Source organism: Sebastes fasciatus, chromosome 7, assembly GCF_043250625.1.
Source record: "Sebastes fasciatus isolate fSebFas1 chromosome 7, fSebFas1.pri, whole genome shotgun sequence".
NCBI lineage: Eukaryota > Metazoa > Chordata > Actinopteri > Perciformes > Sebastidae > Sebastes > Sebastes fasciatus.
The window spans coordinates 30,619,751-30,638,520 of record NC_133801.1 but is presented as its reverse complement, the minus strand read 5'-3'; the positions used below and the strand labels follow the sequence as shown (position 1 = coordinate 30,638,520).

General features: G+C 44.9%; 1 protein-coding gene across 4 annotated transcripts; it reads right to left on the bottom strand.

Annotated features, from left to right (window-relative positions):
* Nucleotides 1-31: 31 nt before the first annotated feature.
* Nucleotides 32-17,381, bottom strand: bicra (BRD4 interacting chromatin remodeling complex associated protein). Of its 4 annotated transcripts, none has more exons than XM_074640216.1 (15): nt 17,237-17,381; nt 13,745-13,790; nt 13,589-13,634; nt 12,985-13,050; nt 10,657-12,708; nt 10,286-10,474; nt 7,499-8,125; nt 5,911-6,103; nt 5,723-5,820; nt 5,416-5,553; nt 4,563-4,612; nt 4,321-4,469; nt 3,440-3,534; nt 3,236-3,341; nt 32-3,134 (listed from the first exon to the last, which is right to left on the bottom strand). In XM_074640216.1, exons 2-15 carry the CDS (start codon nt 13,783-13,785, stop codon nt 1,336-1,338), a joined length of 5,649 nt encoding a protein of 1,882 aa, XP_074496317.1. In that variant the 5' UTR covers nt 13,786-13,790; nt 17,237-17,381; the 3' UTR covers nt 32-1,335. The 4 variants fall into 4 exon arrangements, with proteins under 4 accessions (XP_074496317.1, XP_074496318.1, XP_074496319.1 ...); XM_074640217.1 differs by having other exon boundaries at nt 3,236-3,338; XM_074640218.1 differs by lacking the exon at nt 12,985-13,050.
* Nucleotides 17,382-18,770: the final 1,389 nt, after the last annotated feature.

Here is an 18,770-nt window from a genome sequence, read left to right as displayed (position 1 = left end):
AGCTAGACAAATGACTAGAGGACCTGCAACGTTTTCATAAAAGAAGCAAGGTTTAATTTACAGTTTTACTAAATGTACATTTCTTTTTAAAAAGTATTATACACAATAAATACAATACAAAATTAATCTGTAATACTATACTTCAAATTCTCTTACGGTCTTTTTGTACATTATTATTGTTCCTTTTTTTCCCATCTCAATGCTTGTGCTGTGTTTGTGTTTGAATTGTCCACCAAAAAAGAAAAAAAAAAAAACAGATGGGAGGCAGTGGCAGAAAACATGAAACCAACTGACTGAGAAGAAACACAGAAACAGTTCAAACCGGCCTGCCCCCTGCTGACTGAAATGCATAAAGTCCTAACCTGGCATTATGAGCAACAGCGGGGCAGGTGTGTGTACATGTGTGTACGTGTGTGTGTTTGGAGGTGTGGTCTAAAAACAAGAACCTTGGAAATCATGTGACATTAGAAGCAGAAAAAGAACAGAATTTTCCTCACGACATCTCATTAACATCTCAACAGAACGATACTACAGCATCAAGAGAACTGAAAAGGAAAACAACTTCACAAATTTTCTAAATGATTTTCTCAACACTTTAAAATGCATGCGATGTGAAATGCAGGCATAAGGGAGGCCGAGGCAAATTGATTTTTCGAGACCAGGAGTAGTTGCCTTGTGAGCAGTGTAACTAAGGAAATTTATTCCTGATGAAGACTGTATTTAGCTAATGTGCTGTTTGCATCTGTAGGGCAGCACTATGTTTGTGATAAGAGAATCAAATCTGGTTGGTGAGGGAAGACGTTTTGCAGTAGGAACCTGGTTGTAATCTCCTCTGTCTCTCAGCTGCAGGTAGCCAAGTTAAAAAAACAAAACAAATTGTTGACATCTTAACTGTTTAAATGAGCTGCCTGATGCTCATTGAGACAACGTTTTAAACCAGGAGATGTGGATTAAGAGACTGGTGCTCAGGCCACATGAAAGGAATGTATGATTACTGAATGAGAAAAAGAAAAGATCCAAAGTGAAAAAGGGGAGAAAGAAATCTCTGACAGTTTCATCTTGTTACTCGAGCTTGGCTGAGAGAACACATACAAAATGCCAGACATCTGCAAGACAGTTTAACCTTTTGACCACACGCCTATTCCACCACGGGTCTACCTCAGGATGTAAATGACAAAGAAATGTCTGGACAATTCAAATGGACAAACAAAGCCAACACAGCTTGGCAGAGTAGTACAGTGATACTGTTTTCACAGTGCCCCCCTCCTTTCCCCTGCCTCCAAATCTGTCTCTTAGCTCCCCCTTTTGTCAGTCTGGCCTGGAGCTGAGGGGCTGTTATCTGCTTTGAGTCTGGGGCACCAGGCTGCCGTTGTGGCCGCGGCCACCGACCTGAGGGTGCTGGGCCAAGGAGGAGGACGAGGAAGCAGAGGAGGAGGGCGGTACTGAGGGTCTATGGGATGAGGCTGCCGAGCCCCCCGGGCGCTGGCTTTGGTGTTGGTGGGACCTGCTGTTGCCCCCTTTAATGTGGTGCCCGCGGGCGGAGGGCTCCTGCTGCAGGTTTAGGATGCTGTCGATGGCACACTGCAGGTGCTCGTTCAGAGAGTCATCCGGAGGGCTGCCGCTGGAGAAGCTGGCATTGTCCATGTCGGGGGAGTCCGACTTGCAGCGTTTGGCAGGAAGCAAAGAGTCTCGTGTGAAGGAGGACTCCGGAGAGGGAGGCCCAGGGGCGTGCTGGTCCATTCTGAACGTCCCACCTGCCCTGTGTCTATTTTTCCCACTCGCCCTCTTGTATTTACTTACATCCGTCTCTTGGTCTGTGTGCTCCTCCTTTCTCTCCTTCACCCCCTCCCTGTCTAGGGGCTGATGGTGCTGTGTGGTTTTGATACCACGGTTAAACACCTCGTCCATTTCGTCCAGCCCCTGCATTGCACTCCCTAAACGGCCCGTTTCGTGACTCGACTCTGTGTGCGAGGCCTCCCTGCCTCTTTTCTCCACCTTCACGCTGGCTATAACTGTCCGCTCGGAGGGGGGAGATGAGGCCTCGTGCCTGGGGGGCGACGGTGTGGGTCTGGGGTAGGACAAGCTTTCGTCTCCTCCCCCTGGGACACCAGGTCTCACCCGGGGACTAATGTTTTCCCGGTAGGTTTTTCGAAGGGGGAGACGGCACGTTGTCTGTGAGGGAGTGGCAGTGGAGGCAGAATTGTGTTTGACCCGACCCACGTTGTGGTGATCCAACGTGCCGTTCATTTGAGTGGAGGAGGAGGAGGACGAGGAGGAAGAGGTGGCGGACCAAGTATGAGAGGAAGAGGTAGAGGAAGATGGGGCTGCATTGGGGGGAGCATTACCTCTCAGTGGTGGGTTACACTGAGTGGTTGCTGTGGTGACGGATGAGGCAGAAGAAGCAGTGCATACGGGGGACTGAGTTCTGATGACTGTAGCAGGAGGAGTCGATAGAGGCTGGGACTTAGGGTGCGGTACAGCAGCTTCGAACTGGGGCTGAGTCTGAGGCTGGGATACGGACTGGCTGCTCTGCTGAGGTTGAGGTGTGTGCACCGGGTCTAAGGCAGTGTTGTGGACCACCTTACTGAACCCCGTTTGATCCTGCTTGATCTTCAGCTTCAAGCCGATCCTCCTGCGAGCCTCGTAGGTCTTGATAGGCGGTTTGCTGGTTCTCTGCGGGACAGCGTCGTCGTCGTCGGCCGCTTGAGAGTTGAAGGACGAAGAGGAGGATGCCGCCGGAGCACGACCGAAGGAGGAGCTCTGGCCGGTGGGGTCGGCCAGCCTGCCCGCTGCAGCTGGAGTTGGGGGACAGCTGCTGGACCAGGACACAGAGGCTCCGCCCCCACCCTGCTTTATTACTAGTTTGGTAGAGGGGAAAAGGGAGGCGGACGGGGCGGGAGGAGGTGCTGGAGCGGGAGCCGGAGCTGAAGCAGGGGCTGGAGATGGAGACGGGGTGGGTGCAGGAGGAGGGTTTGGGGTGACGTTTGGGTGAGGGGCTGGAGCAGGAGTTGCAGGTGCGGTAGCAGGGACAGCAGCAGCCACGCCTCCGCTCACTGATGTGGCCTCAGCAGAAGATGATTTCTGTTGGGATGAAACTCCACTCTCCAACATGCGCGCGTTTGCCACAAACTCCTCTGCAATGACAGAAACAGAATGATATCATTAGCAGCATACACCAAATTTAGATCAGGACAAACACAAAACCATATATTGCCAAAAAACAGCGGCAGGGTACCTGGTCTCTCTCTGGCCAAAATCCTGTCCTGATTCAACGCTATCTTCTCCTCCTGAATGAACATCCGGTCGATCATCACCATCTCTGCCGAGGGGCCGAGTCTCTGCTCGGGTTTAAACGCCAAAAACCATCAGTTCAATATCAATTCAGGACAAAGGAGACAACAAGAAGGCATATGGTGACAACGTTGGTTTATAAACTTACTTTCGACTCGGCGAAGAGCAGGTAGCGATACTTATCCAGCATGGCCTGGGTCCTTTTCAGCAGTTGGCAGGAGACCGTCTCAAATTCATCATCCACTGTGCAAGAGAACAAAGATGTTCATGAAGATCGTGAAATGGGAAAAATACTAAATATTAAAATACTAGGGCTGTCAAAGGTAACGCGATAACGCGTTAACGCAAGATGGTTTTAACGCCACTTATTTCTTTAACGCAATCGATCTTCCGGAGGTTGTATTTGGTAATTGGTACCATGCACCATGTCATTCTCGTCGCGAAGGAGGTTAAATAACGCTCCAAACTTGAGCTAAATTTTGGCGAGGAAAAACTGTCAAGGCCATTTTCAAAGGGGTCTCTTGACCTCTGACCTCAAGATATGTGAATGTAAATGGGTTCTATGGGTACCCACGAGTCTCCCCTTTACAGACATGCCCACTTTATGATAATTACATGCAGTTTGGGGCAAGTCATAGTCAAGTCAGCACACTGACACACTGACAGCTGTTGTTGCCTGTTGGGCTGCAGTTTGCCATGTTATGATTTGAGCATATGTTTTATACTAATTGCAGTACCTGTGAGGGTTTCTGGACAATATCTGTCATCGTTTTGTGTTGTTAATTGACTTCCAATAATAAATATATACATACATTTGCATAAAGCAGCATATTTGCCCACTCCCATATTGATAAGAGTATTAAATACTTGACAAATCTCCCTTTAAGGTGCATTCTGAACAGATACAAAATGTGATTAATTTGCGATTAACCATGGACAATCATGCGATTAATCAGGATTCAATATTTTAATCGATTGACAGCCCTAGAAAATACTGTATATTGGCTGCACTACCATGGAGTTTGTTACCTTGTTGATAGTCTTGAGAAGAGTTGGCAGTTCCCTGGTAGAGATGGTAAGGCAGCAATCTGTGCAGTGTGTCCTCAACAGAGTGGAAAGGAGCACTGTAGTTTGGGTGAAGCACTGAACCCTGCTGTTTCCTCAGCTGTTCTAGCATCCTGCAGTGACGTGTATATAAAGAAATACTATTTACAAAAAATGGCTTTAATGAGTCAGTTGAAATAAGCCAATCGAATGCATGCGGCACACACCTGGCTTCTTTGCTGGGCTCTGCACTGAAAGGCATCTTCATTGTTGTCGTCTGTGATGTGAACAAACATTAAAGACAGAGATTACACCTTCAATCTTAAGGCTGGCCCACACGAACAGATTTTGAAAATGGGAGAGACCCCACATATAACGACATGTTCAATTTAACAGTTCTGTTCCTGTAGTGTGTGGAGCACACCACACACTAACAGATATAAGAGTCCCGTCTAAAAAAAAAACTGAAATCACGCAAAATCTCTCGCAACCAAACGTGACTTCAGTGTAAACAAACATGGCGGACGACGCGCAGGAAGAATTAGCGATGTTATTTTTTGCACTACTTTGTACTGAAAATTCACGAAGGATGGATGGATGAAGTCATGGAGACACGTTAAATAAACACTTATTTCAGGTCCAGGTCCATTTCACTACTTTATGCTTTGCGTTTTGCATTAGCTCATGCATTAGCCGTGGCCACCAAGACAGCAGAGGTTGTCCTTCTGTTTCATTCAGCTTGGTTCTCAATTGGCTGTCGTTCTTTCCCATGTGACTGCGTCATCGGCTGTCCTCGGGGGTTCCCCACACACAATGGGATATCCGATCGTAAATATTGAACATACGATTTGAAATTAGTGCGGCCAGGATGGACTTCCGAGCCAGTCGGGGGATATAAAAAAACACTCATGTCAAATCTCACACCACAGAAATATCTGGAAAGATAATCTTCAGACCCATCAAAAAGAATCGGGGCTTTGCTGACAATCATCAATCAGGCGCAAAACCGGTTAGATTTTCGTGTAGTGTGTATCTGGCAGTTTTTAATGACCTCGCTAACATGCGGTGGCACTCCTTTACCTGAGTTTGTACTGGAGCTTGGAGCTGTGGTGGAGCAGGCATTTGAGAAAGACTAGCTCCTATCACCTGCATCTGCATCCCACCTTGCCCCAGAGGCATCCCTCCGACCGAGCTGATCACCCCTGGCTTTGGCTGAACCTGTGGGGGAAACCAGAAAGAGGGTTGGACGCTGATGAAATACATGAAAGCACACATTTTAAAAACATCTTGAAATACAGTAATGACTGGTGGGAAAATGTAGAACAGCTAGATCACAACGCCACCATGCATGTCCTCGAAGGAATTGGTTTGGAGGTGTGATTTGTACCTGTGCAGGCTGAGTAAGGCTGGCAGGAGTGACAGGCTGATTCACCATAGCTCCAGCTGGCCCTTGGCCTCCTGAGAATACCTGTAAGTCACTTGATGCTAAAACAAGAGGAAAAACAAATCATTACAAAGGGGAAATACTTCGAGGTGTGTTCAGGGTCCTGCTGTTTTGCATCATTAGTGTCTAACCTGTAGCAGGAGTTTTGACGAGCACCGACGTCGGCTGCAGCACTGAGAGAAGCTGAGCAGGTGTACCAGCGCCGGCTGATGATGCAATCACCACTTTGTCAACAGGCACATCTTGCTGGGAGCTGAACTGACCGGTGGCTTGAGGCTGAGGCTGAGCAGACTGCTTGGCCTGCAGCAGGATGTTCTGCTGGACCTGAAAACACATCAGGACAAGTTTTCTTACAAGTTCTGTACACAAGAAATTCTAAATGACCCAGTTTGGTTTCCTGAAGCCTACGGACTCCTGGTTAGTACTGGTTAGTTGATCACCAATCCAAACATCAGCTGGAAATTCTGCATTTAACTTATTCTTTCTACAACAATGTAAAGGAGTGTGAAAACATCAGGTATACTCAACTATGGCAAGTAGTAACTTATGGGATGTTTTCTTTCTCTTTCTTTTCTTTTCAATATATTGAACTCATTTGAATGGTGGATAATAATCACAACCACACATATGCATCGCAGGTATTACATTCTACAACAGTACGAGCTGTATCAGACAAAAAACACGAAACATTTGAAGCAGCAGTAGGCAGGTTAGAGCAAATATGATTTTAAAAAAAAGTTATTTTTATAAAACGGTCCTGACAGTAGTGCATGAGACAGGAAAAAAAATCATGTGCCTCTGGTGTCCTCCGGTGCTCCTAATGACATCTGCAAGATCTCACAGACCGGAGGAAAACAACTAATCAGAGCCGAGCCGGAGCCTTGTCGTCTCTGAGCAGCTGTCAATCACTCGAAATGACTATTTCTCACATGAAATGTTTTCAGAAACATCTTGTAGTGTACTGTTTAGCTGTAAAATGAGAAAGTTTGTGACCCGGCTGCCATGTTGAGATCAGTTGAGGAGATACCAAGCACTGCCCACCGACCGGGGCAAACTTTCTCATTTTACAGCTAAACAGATGGTAAATGGACTTATGCATTTATATAGTTCCTTTCTAGTCTTCCGACCACTCAAAGCGCTTTACACTTTCATACACTGATGGCAGAGGCTGCCATGCAAAGTGCCAACTTGACCATCAGGATCTAATCTAAATCTAATCTAAAGTACTCATTCACACACCGATGGCAATCGGTGTGTGAATGAGTACTTTAATGGAGCAATTTGGGGTTCAGTATCTTGCTCAAGGACACCTCGACATGTGACCGGAGGAGCCGGGGATCGATTTCATATTTGAAACTAATTTTTGGAACGCTCTCTTTCTGAAATGACCTGAGATTCTTTTAAAGCCTGAAGACAGAGCCATGAGGAGGTGCAGGAGTCTAATATTCTCTCAGAAAACTTGAATTACAACATGCTGAAAAGTTATTATGGAATCTTTGTGCAGAGATGCCGAAAACATACTGCCTACTGCTGCTTTAATGTTGTTCTAAATGACGAAAACCAGCTCATATATTTTACAGCGCACATTTACTACAGGAGGGTGAAAAAAGTAGCCAAGTCAAAATATACAAGACTAATTTACTGGTAAGTCCTCTCATTGCATGTAAATTCCATAACAACTTTTCATTACAAGACATTTGTGGTGAACTGGGACAATACCTGGTGTAGCTTCTCCAGCAGCTGCTTCTGCTGAGGTGAGGGCTGGGTGATGGCCGACAGGGTCTGAATTTGCGCTCCTACTAATTGCAGGTGGTGCTGCTGCTCCGCTGTCACGCTCTGGATGGGAACCGGGGCTTTAACTACAGCAGCGGCAGACGTGTTGACAGGAGGAGCGGTAAACTGGTGCTGTGCGGGTGGTGCAGGAAGAGGCTTGGGGGACTGCGACATAGGAGGCATATCTTGTTGGTAAGGGGCAGGCTGAGAGGCCGGTCGTGGCTGAGGCTGAAGCTGAACTTGAATGTGTGTCTGCTGGGTCTGCGTCTGCTGCGGCTGGCCCTGTGGAGCGGGTTGGGGGGACTCTGCCATTTGGTTGTGGACAATAAAGAGCTGAGGGTGAGATGAAGGTGTGCATGAGCGGGAGGGAGTTAGAGACTGTGGCTGAGGCTGAGAGGGAGGACGCGACTGCTGTTGATGGTGAGGCGACTGGATCTGCTGGCTCAGAATGAGAGGAGACTGGGAAGGCTGGGGTCTGTCTGCCACTGGGGCCGCTGTGGCGTGAGTGGTCAATGCCGGTGAGGTGGGCATGCCCTGGATCTTCAGGGACTGCTGATGTCCACTGGAGGGTACCTGAAGAAGTGGAATCACAATATACTGATATGCTTATTTGATTCAAGAATGCAAACTACATTTTAACACAAGAGGAAATCAAGCAGAAAATCACACACACTGAAAGTTCTGCATGCACAGTATATAGTAAATATGATTCTAGTACATGGTTCAAGATTTGACACTAGTTACAAAATAGGACTGGGCGATATGGCTATATCCAAATCTTAATTAGAATCAAAATATATTAGGGCTGTCAAAGTTAATGCAATACGAATGGAAATTATTTTTAATGCCAATAATTTCTTTAACGCATTAACGCAACTTGCGATGTTTAGGTTGTAGCGGGATCATTTGAAACCAGAAAAAACTGAGGAATCCATTGGTACCAACCATGTCATACTAGCTTGTTGCAAAGGAGGCTAAAACTTATGCTAAATTTTGGTGAGGAAAAACTGGCATGGCCATTTTCAAAGGGGTCCCTTGACCTCTGACCTCAAGATATGTGAATGAAAATGGGTTCTATGGGTACCCACGAGTCTCCCCTTTACAGACATGCCCACTTTATGATAATCACATGTAGTTTGGGGCAAGTTATAGTCAAGTCAGCACACTGGGTTTTACTTTGCCATGTTATTTGAGCATATGTTTTTTTATGCTAAATGCAGTACCTGTGAGGGTTTCTATTGTTTTGCGTTGTTAATTGATTTCCAATAGTAAATATATATATATATATATATATAGATAGAGCAACATATTTGCCCACTTAAATACTTGACAAATCTCTATTTAAGGTACATTTTGAACAAATAAAAAATGTGCGATTATTAACTATGGACAATCATGCGATTGATCGTGATTAAATATTTTAATCGATTTAATCGACAGCCCTAAAATATATATTATGATATGCATGCAAATGTATGCATGATTATATGAAAAATACTTTAAAAGATTTTGTTTAATACATTGACAGTGTTCCACTGTTATGCATTGCATTATACAAAACTCTTCACAAAGGTAAAACAACCACCTCAATAACGTATTTTGTTGGGGTTTAATCCTACTTTGCTTGAAATGGTTAACTTGCACAACAGTTAAATGATAACATATGATCAATATTATCACAATTCCACTGAAAATCGATATACGTAAAATAAGGAATTATCAACCAGCCCTGATACAAAATTACACACACACACACACACACACACACACACACACACACGTTGGTAAAACAACACAAAACAAAAGCAAAGTGTTAGATTTTAAAATCTAGTAGTTGCTGAAGTAAGAGTAGTAGAAGCCCACTGATTTGTTTTTCTAGCGTTTGAGGAGGATTACACATAAAAAGGGAGCAATGATCATTTGGCGAGCAAAAAAGAAAAACAGTCGACAAAAGCAAGAATCAAGATCTGTGGGCCTGTGATGGAGGAGTAGTAGGTGATCTGAAGACTTCAGGGACTGGGGTCAGGGAAGCATGAATCATTGTTGGGGGAGGGAGGGTGTCATTACACTGGTCGAACTAGGGGTTACACGGGGTAGTGGCACTGTAAGCACATGAGGGTCTAAACGATAAGTGCAGGGTTGAGAGGTGTGCATTGATTGATTGATTGATTGATCAGTCATTGGTCAGTAATGCAGCAGATGAAGGTGAGTTGATTGATTCTGATTGAGCACAGTGTTAGTAAAGAGGTGAACAAGTTGCACTTAGCACCTTGGTAGCTCTGCGATTAAAAGCACGAGCAACGTTTTTGTATTCTGTTACAAAATACATACAATAGAATGGATGAAAACATACCAAATTAGTTAAAGTTAAAAAAAAAAAAAAGAAGAAACAACTGGCACTTGATTGCCAGTCCCACATTCTATAGAGGTGCATACAGCTAAATACTGAAATAGCACAGTGGCTGACACACAATACATATAGACAACTGGAATGATCATGCCTTTACATAGAACGAAGCGATGTCAGAAACACACAGAAGCTGCAAGCGAGTAATTCTTGATCTTAGGAATTGCATAGCAACTGTGAGAGCCATGGAAGCAATGACTAATGCAGAAGAGAAGAGCAGAGCAGTGACGGGGAAAAGGTAAGATACCCTAACATTGTGGCAGCAGCAGCAGCAACAAGTGGGGGTGGGGTGGGGGGGGGGTCTTAACATAAAGGGGCATTTCTACCTGCTTTACCACTGCTGTCATGTGGGAAGGGCCAGGGGAAGGGCTGTGGCTCTGACCCACCCAAGAGTCACTTAATTGGTTGTCATGGACAGTGGGGGCCGGAGCAGTGGCGCTGTTGCTGCTGACGATTACGGACGCTGGTACGCCCACAGAGGGGGTTGACTCATTCTCTGTTTGGTGGTGCTGCTCCTGATAGGAGTACATTTACCATATCAGGACGAGGGAGGGAAGGAGGAAGGGGATTGGAGGGAGGGGGGGAGTAAAATAGTAAACCAAAGAGGTCAGACCAAGATAACACTCCATGCATGTTATTTATTTTTTCAGACAATGTTAACTGTATACAATTAAAAAGCAAACGTGCAAACACTGACCTGTTGCAGGAACATCTGCAGAGACTCCTGGCTCAGGATCATACTGGAGCCCTGGTTGGTGAACAGTAACCTCCCTGGACTGTGCTGAGCCTGATGGGGGACCAGCCCCACTGCTGTGACAGAGGAAGAGGTGGACACGGACATGGACGGAGAAGAGCAGGGTACGGTGGTAGCCGTGGACACGGAGGAAGTCGGTTGCATGGCGAGGATAGAGGATTGCGGTGCGTGCTGCTGCGTGGGATGAGCAGCCTGGTCTGTGGAGCTACCCAGCACGGTGACACACTCTCCAGGCTGGCCTTGAGCCATGGTCGCTGCTCCGGTGCTGCTGCTGCTGGGGACTCCACCCGGCTGAGGTTGCAGGGCTGGTTGAAGGCTGACTGCGGGGCTCAGCCCCTCCACCTGACTGAGCATGGTCAGGGAGTTCTGGATCGGCATACCCTGTATGACCGTCTGGGCATGACCTGAGACAGTATGGGTCTGTGTCTGGTTTTGACTCTGAGCCAATGAGACAGGCATCTGAAAGAGGGTGGGTGTGCCCATCTGGCCAGACTGGAGCTGAATGGGTCCGGAGAGGATGTGGGCAGCCCCAGGGTGGCCCTGTGAAGTCAACATCTGACTCAAGTTGATCTGGTTTGCGATGAGCTGTCCACCAGGACCCTGACTAGTTATGATGTGCCCCCCAGGGTGCTGGGTCAGGATCTGCCCACCTGCTTGTAGCTGTGGCAAGAGAAACTGGTGATTCTGACCTTGCAGAACTGTCTGAGAGGGAATAACGATGCTGCCTTGTTGGTTTAACAGGTGTACACTGAGAGGCTTGCCCGATTGTTGTGCTGCTTGTTGCTTGAACAGGGTTTGTTGAAACTGAGGGCCTTGTGTTGTGGCTTGAGTAGTCAGGACAACATTAGAGCCTGGCTTTCCTGTCAGGAAGGCTACATTCTGAGCAGCAGAAACTGGAATTTGCTGTAGCCCTAGAGCCTTGTGGGCATCGTTTTGCAGGGGTTGGGGTGCTGGCTGTGGGTGCTGCTGCTGCTGTTGCTGTTTGAAGAGTTTCTGTTGGATGGCTCCCCCCTGAGGGGGTTTAGGCTGAATGGGTGTTGGTGTGCGCTGGATGATCACGTTCTGCATGATTTGGCCTTGCGTTTGCGTCTGGGGTCCGATTCCTGAACTTAGAGTGGTGCTGCCGAAGCCCACGAGCCCAGCAGGAGCGGTCATTGTAACGCCACTGCTGCTGTTTGTGCTGCTGACACAAACAGCCGGTCCATTTAAAGCTGGAGATCCCAAAGTGGCTTTGTTACCTTGGATCAGAAGTCCGCCCCCTGAGCCTCCGAGCCCCGCCTGAGAACCAGCACCTGATACCTCTGGCCCAGACTGGTGCAGCTGGTAACCACCCATGGCTTTAGCCAGGATTGGCTGCCCAGACTGATTGATAGTCATGACTGTAGGCTGACCCACAACCTGAATCTGTCCGATACCCAAATGTCCAGACTGACTCCCATTAGGAAGAGCTTGGAGACTTGAAATGGGTTGAAGCGTCACATTTCCCATAAATGGCTGAACATTAATGGCCTTGTTCATGACCTGTGGCTGGAGTTGAAGGCCCTGCTGAGCAAGCACTGACCCCAGCATGTCAGCTGTGGCATGGGGAGGAGTAGCAGTGGCGCTCGCGGCTGACCCAGGGAAAATTGCTGCTGCTCCCCCGACACCAACACCTATGCCTACACCAACAGCAGCGCCCCCAGCCCCAGAGAGGCTGGTATCAGGCAGTGTCTGTACCACCTGCGTGAGGCCTGGAATTCCAAAGGAGCCCAGGTCCAGCTCAGCCTCTGCCTCCTGTAAGCTCTGCTCCGTGATGTTGGCTTCAGCCAAGCTCTGCTGCAGGATGTCACATGGCTCGTGATTTGTCCCAATGCCATTGCTCCCACCTTCGCCACCTGGGGATCCTCCCAAGATGTCATCATCCTCCAGGAAGTCCAGGTCAACACTGACTCTGGGTAGGCCTGCCGGCTCATTGGCCGACAGCTGGACTGCAGGCTGGACCTCTGGTACATGGCCCTTAAAAGGAAAGCAGGAAAGTAGTGAAACCAGGTGATGAATGAATTTGATGGCTAGATGTGATGGCGAGGAGTGTAACAGAGTTAACACAGAAATGCAGACATGAAAACCCCACAGAAACCTCTTGTAACAACCACAAAAAGAACTCTTGTAACACTGCGGCAAATCAAAGCTTGTAGAGTGTAGATATGTTAGTGGAAAGGGAGGGTATTTGGAGATGCATGCTACATAGATGGATAGAAAACAGAAGGAGGAGGATTGGGGGATTTTACTCACCCCAGTGGTAGAGAAGAACGAGCTGGAGGGGTCACTCGAACCATCCAATAGGTCGTCAGTGTCCAACTACAGACACACCCACCCAGGATAGGGACAGACAGAAACCAAAGGCACCCAAACCAGCACGCAAAAGCCACCAGGACAGAGAAACATACAGACCATCAAACAGAGGAGGAGGGCAAGGGAAAGAACAGAAAACAGTCCAGAGAACCCAGATTGTAAAGAACCAGCGAAAAGATAAGCGACAGAGGGGCAAAATGATAGGAATAACACAGAGTTGGGAAGGGTTAGTATTAGCATTTCTCATTTTGTGAATTAGCCTATAAAGGTAGGGCAGGCTGAAACTAGAAATGGTGCAATCAAAAAGCAAAGACATCAAGCAGAGGAAGCCGTTAAGAAAAAGAATAAATGAAAGCAGTGAGGGACGTGGGTTTCAGGGTGCATCAACGCGTAATCCGAAATTGCCTTCAAGTCATGCGAGGCCCAACGAAAAATGCGCACAACTAAGACTCCTCATCACGTCAATTACAAACCCATTTTCCGTAGCTATGAATCCCATGTCTAACATACGTGTCTTTGTTCACTTCATTTCTCTCATACTCACAATGGTCTCAGATCCATGAAGAAAGTCATTGAGAGCTTCTGGGTCACTGTAGGACAAAACAATGTGATTTACAACAGTCCGAGGCAAAATGAAAAAGACGACTCAACGGTTTGTTAAACGTAAAACTGATCTTGCACGGCGTCAGAGATGACTTACCAAATTACATCTAGAAGGCACCTGCCATCTTCATCATCCATGACAACTGTTAAAGATGAAATTTGTTTCATTATCAATACTTCTTAAAACAAAAAAAAATACACAAAAAATACTCCTTCCCAAATAAATACAATCTCCAACTATGTGTTCAGTTACATTTCTATTATATTGTTATTGTAACACAATATTGAGTGATATTCTAGCTCTATATTTAGTTATTGTTTAGTGGGTCAGTGAGGTATGAGTGCTGATTTATAGCTGAATTTTGAGTTAGCCACATCTGATGACGATGAACAACTTAAAAACTGCAAATACTCCTTTGCCTCAGTGTGACAACTTGTAATGTCCCGTGGTTATACGTTATCAACAATAATTTTATAGTCAAAAACTAAAATGACATTTGTTGGATTCTTTCAGCCCAATATCTTTATCACACATTTTCGGCATAGATGGTCCTCTTTCTGTTGCTGTGTTGATGCTGTCACACACGTTGTACTAGAACTACAAAAAAATCACCCAACGTATCACAGAAGACTAAATTATGTTCAAAATAACTTTTGATTAAGCTTCTTAACCCCCCTGAGACAGACAGTAAAGTTGGTCGTTATCACAGACTTTACTGTATTTCAGAGGCTGTAGCCGGTTCAGTTTTGGGGGCTAGAGTGAAGCTACAGATATCATGTGAACCTAGAAAACCTAAGGAATCCACCGGTACCAACCATGTCATATTATCTTGTCGGGAAGGAGGCTAAATCACGCTCCTAATTTAGGCTAAATTTTGGCGAGGTAAAACGGGCACGGCCATTTTCAAAGGGGTCCCTTGACCTCTGACCTCAAGATATGTGAATGAAAATGGGACCCACGAGTCTCCCCTTTACAGACATGGCCACTTTATGATAATCACATGCAGTTTGGGGCATAAACTATGCAGTATTTTGCATGCAGTATGAATGTGTTATTTTTGCCTATTCTCAAAATGGTCTATTTGAATATTTCTGCATACTGGAGTCCCTAAACAGTCTTGTAACTACATAAATGGGGTATCACTGTAAAGCTGAGAATATTGTGGATCCAATGAGCCCAGTTGTATTAATCTATGATGGTGTTCAAATAAGATAAGATCTTCCTTTATTAGTTCCACAGTGGGGACATTTGCAGTTAGTCCCCATAGTAACCATTTCATTTTAGTGTGACCATTTTTTAAAAACTTGACCTCACTGTATAAATGACCTGTGGTGACCTCTAGGATAATCACAGCCTCATGAAACTTTACAGCTACAAACTAGAGACCTAGAGCATTCAGAAGATGGATGGTTTTCCTCGGTATATAAACGATAAGGGGTTTGCTGAGCAGTTTCCAGAACAGAAGTGCTCGCCATCCAATCACCGAAAAAATGCAATTCTTGCAGAAATCTCCAAATGTCAAAAGTTTTTTATACCAAATCACAGCATGGCTTTTTCTATGGTGTTCCTCAAGGTCTTGGTGTCTTAATGTGGTATTCTGGACGGATTATTGATAATTTTTATCAATTCTAAAGTGGTAAAAAAATAAAAAATAAAGGTTAAATTTAGCACCAAATCTGTGTAACAAATGGTATAAACCCCAAAATTGCTGCAACAACTCATGAGGTATTAAGTGAGCATGGGAATGACCATCATAATATTCTGAGTCCTTATACACTTTCACACTTTATTTTAATTAATTTGTGTTTATTTCTGATATATGACTGGAAGAACTTGGCACACAGTGCTGAGCTACATCTTAAATTAATCTTCAGGTTCTCAGCTTTCAGATGACGTACACCACTTCTATTTGACCTCCACTGTTGACCTGCTATCTCCCCCTAAAGAACCCTGCACCCCTCTAAAAAAGACAAAAACTGGTCTATTGCGAGTCTCAGAGGGTTAATGATTCTTAGATAGTAAAGGGTACACGGTTGGTTAACTGCATCGTGAGTCCTTACAAGTCCTTATGAAAGTGTTACTTTATTTCCTAAATGTTCTTACAAATTCCACCATAGACCAAACATAGTAACATCTAGTTTTTTGGCCAATGTATAATGTCTCCATTGTTTACATTGTTTACATTTGGTTTTTGCATCTTCTTGATAATCTTTATTGTTTATATTTTGCAACTCTATATATTTGCATTCTTTTCCACTTTGTACTGCAACACAACTATTTCCCTCTGGATATATAAAGTTTTATCTCATCTTATCAATTTTGTTTTTGTTAAAAATCAATGTCAATAGTGAATAATTTCTAATCTCACAATGCCTGTGATTTTCACATTCAAATTATGAGTAATGTCATACATCTCTGGAGCTTGCAGTGGATCTTGTGAGAATAAAGCAAGGAAACGGGCAACTACCTTAAAACACATAATTAAGATATCTGGGTTCTTTAAATAAATAAAATAAAGTTTGGATTTTAACACATACGCTCATCTTCATCATCAGTTGTCATATTTTCATGTACATACAATTAATAAGAAGAAACCCTTGTAAACCATCCTGCTGCTGAGAGATCAAGCATCAGTGTTGTTTGCTCCACACCGACACCGACAGACAAACAGCGGACGGTAACAGACAACAATCTGAAAACGCGCGGTTTTCACAGCCTGGACAGATTCAGAGTTGCGGTCTCTCTCTGAATTTAACCACAAAGTCTCAATAACTGAGCACAGCACTTCAAGTAACACCAAAACAACAAGTCAGCCATATCTCCAAACCCCCACATCACCGCGGTCATTAGAGGAACACATCCCCCCTATAGTTGCCGCTCTAACAGGCAGCGGATCGGAGCCATTGCTCGCTGAGAGCAGCCTCAGTGCGCAGGAGATGAATGGAGACGCTGCAAGCGGCTCGCTACATGCTAGCTGCTGTTTTCAAACAGCTCCTGCATGCATATTTCACCCATTTGTTACATAACACAGTATTTAACAGCAACGCAACTGACTAAAGGCTCTAATGTAATAAATCGTTTGATTTCAAACCCCCGCTTCACCTCTTGTTTCCAGCATTTTGATGCATCTGGGTTGCATTTCGTTAGCCTAGCGAGCTAGCCTGCTAAGCCAACCAGCTATCAACAATATGAGCCGCTCAGCTAGCTGGAGCTTTGACATTCAAAACAAACCAGCGACGGACTCAGTTTTAACTCTCATACTGCACAGCGGAGCTTCAGATCAGCCTCAACCTGACGGTACTGTTCTATAAGAGGTGTAAACGCGATGTCGTAGCGAGCTGTGTGAGTGTGCTGGCTGGCTGGAGCAGAGTAAATGTAGGAATAGTGTTGGATGAAGAGAGAGAGGGGGTATGCTGTATGCTTGGGAATTCGCTGGTAAATGTCTGTGTCTTTTGGGCCGTGCAGCGATGTGTCTGCTCGGCGGCGGTAGCGGTGCAGTTTGCGGCTCCGCAGCGGAGCGTGAATATCGCAGCTTTGTTGCAGTTATTGGGATTAATGGAGAAATCTGTACATTAGTAACAAACTCACCCGAGACGAGAGAGGTGCAGGCAGCGCGGGGTCTCCAGGACAGCCTCGCACGGGCTGCTGTACAGGACCCAACTACAGGCAGGAAACAGGAGGCTGCCGCTCTGCCTGACTGAAAATCATAGAGGCTCCTGTGTGTCTCTGTGCCTTATCGACAGGGCTGGAAGACGTATTGTATTAACTTAAAGTACCCTATTAATACCACACTGAGAAAATACTCAACTAGAAGTCAAAGTCCTGCATTCAAAACCTTGCTTTTAAGTAAAAGTATGTAAGTGGTATCAGCAAGTACTCGTGCAGTAAACACGTTTCCCTTTCAGTGTTTTTGGATTAATATTATTATTGTTGCATTTTTCTGCTGTAGATGTTTAATTTTGCGCTAATTTTAACTACTCTGTATACTGTTGAGGAGTTTAGTTTAACGTTACAGCAATACATCACATTCTATAAGATCATCATGTGTTTGTAGCGTTGCTGTCCTGTGAGAAGTATCCTATCTCTAAAAAGTCAACTATTCATGGTGTCAGTTCTGTTTTCAGATGTATTTTCCAGCTGATCCAAGAGGGGTTTAAAATAGTTTATATATCTTAAGAAGTAGGAGAATTTTCTCAATCCATGTGCCTTAAGAAACACATCACCCTTCAGTTTATCAGAAAAAAAAATCTAATTCAAAATCACCACATCTGGAGATAGGCATACGTGGTTTTCACTGGACAGAAAGGGTAGGACATTTTTAATCTGGAAATTATCTAAAACTGTCAGTCAAATGTAGGCCTATAGTGGAATAAAAAGTACATAAATTCCCCCTGAGATGTAGTGGAGTAGAAGTAGCCTATAAAGTAGCATAAAATAGAAACAGGCCTACTCAAGTAATGTACAACCAAAATCGTACTTAAGTAAATGTAGGCCAAGTTACAGTCCACCACTGACTTTCTTGAAGGTTAAAGTTTTCTGGTGATGTGCTCGGAAAGTTTTTCATACATTTGAACATTTTTCCTCAGTTGGTATTGTGCTTTTTGTTGTAAGGATAGAATCAGATAAAAAAAAATGCAATTGTGCATTTTCAATGTAATCTAACAAGCACATCTCATGTGGAAAACCGAATCCTCTATGTTAAAAACATTAAGAAATGAATGCTTGCAAGGTTGGTGACCTATCAGGCCTTATTTGGTTTCCCTAATCAGTAGAAAAATGTGAAGGCCTTTACCATCAAAGAGGAGTCATGAGCACATTAAATACGTTTCTGAGAAGCTAAAGCTATGGGGACAAACTTGCACATACTAGTAGGCTACAGTACTTCAGACGAAAGGCTTGCGCAATCTGTGGACACAGTTTGGGACATTGGAAATTTGGGGACTTTTCCTCATAATGGGTGGCAAAATGTTTATACTTAAAAACATCCAAGAACTAATTAACTACAGTTTGCCTGGCAGAAACCACTCCTATATGTAAAACATCCTGATCCAAAGCTTAAACTGGAATCTGGAACAACAGATGCTGGTCAGATAAAGGGAGCTTTTTTAGACAGTAGACTTGT

Coding starts and splice junctions, on each gene's coding strand:
- bicra (XM_074640216.1), bottom strand. CDS start 13,785: ATGGATGATGAAGATGGCAGGTGCCTTCTAGATGTAATTTG. Junction 4,613..5,415: donor AAGCTCCAGTACAAACTCAG/GTAAAGGAGTGC, acceptor TTCACATCACAG/ACGACAACAATGAAGATGCC. Junction 3,535..4,320: donor TTCTCAAGACTATCAACAAG/GTAACAAACTCC, acceptor TCTCTTGCACAG/TGGATGATGAATTTGAGACG.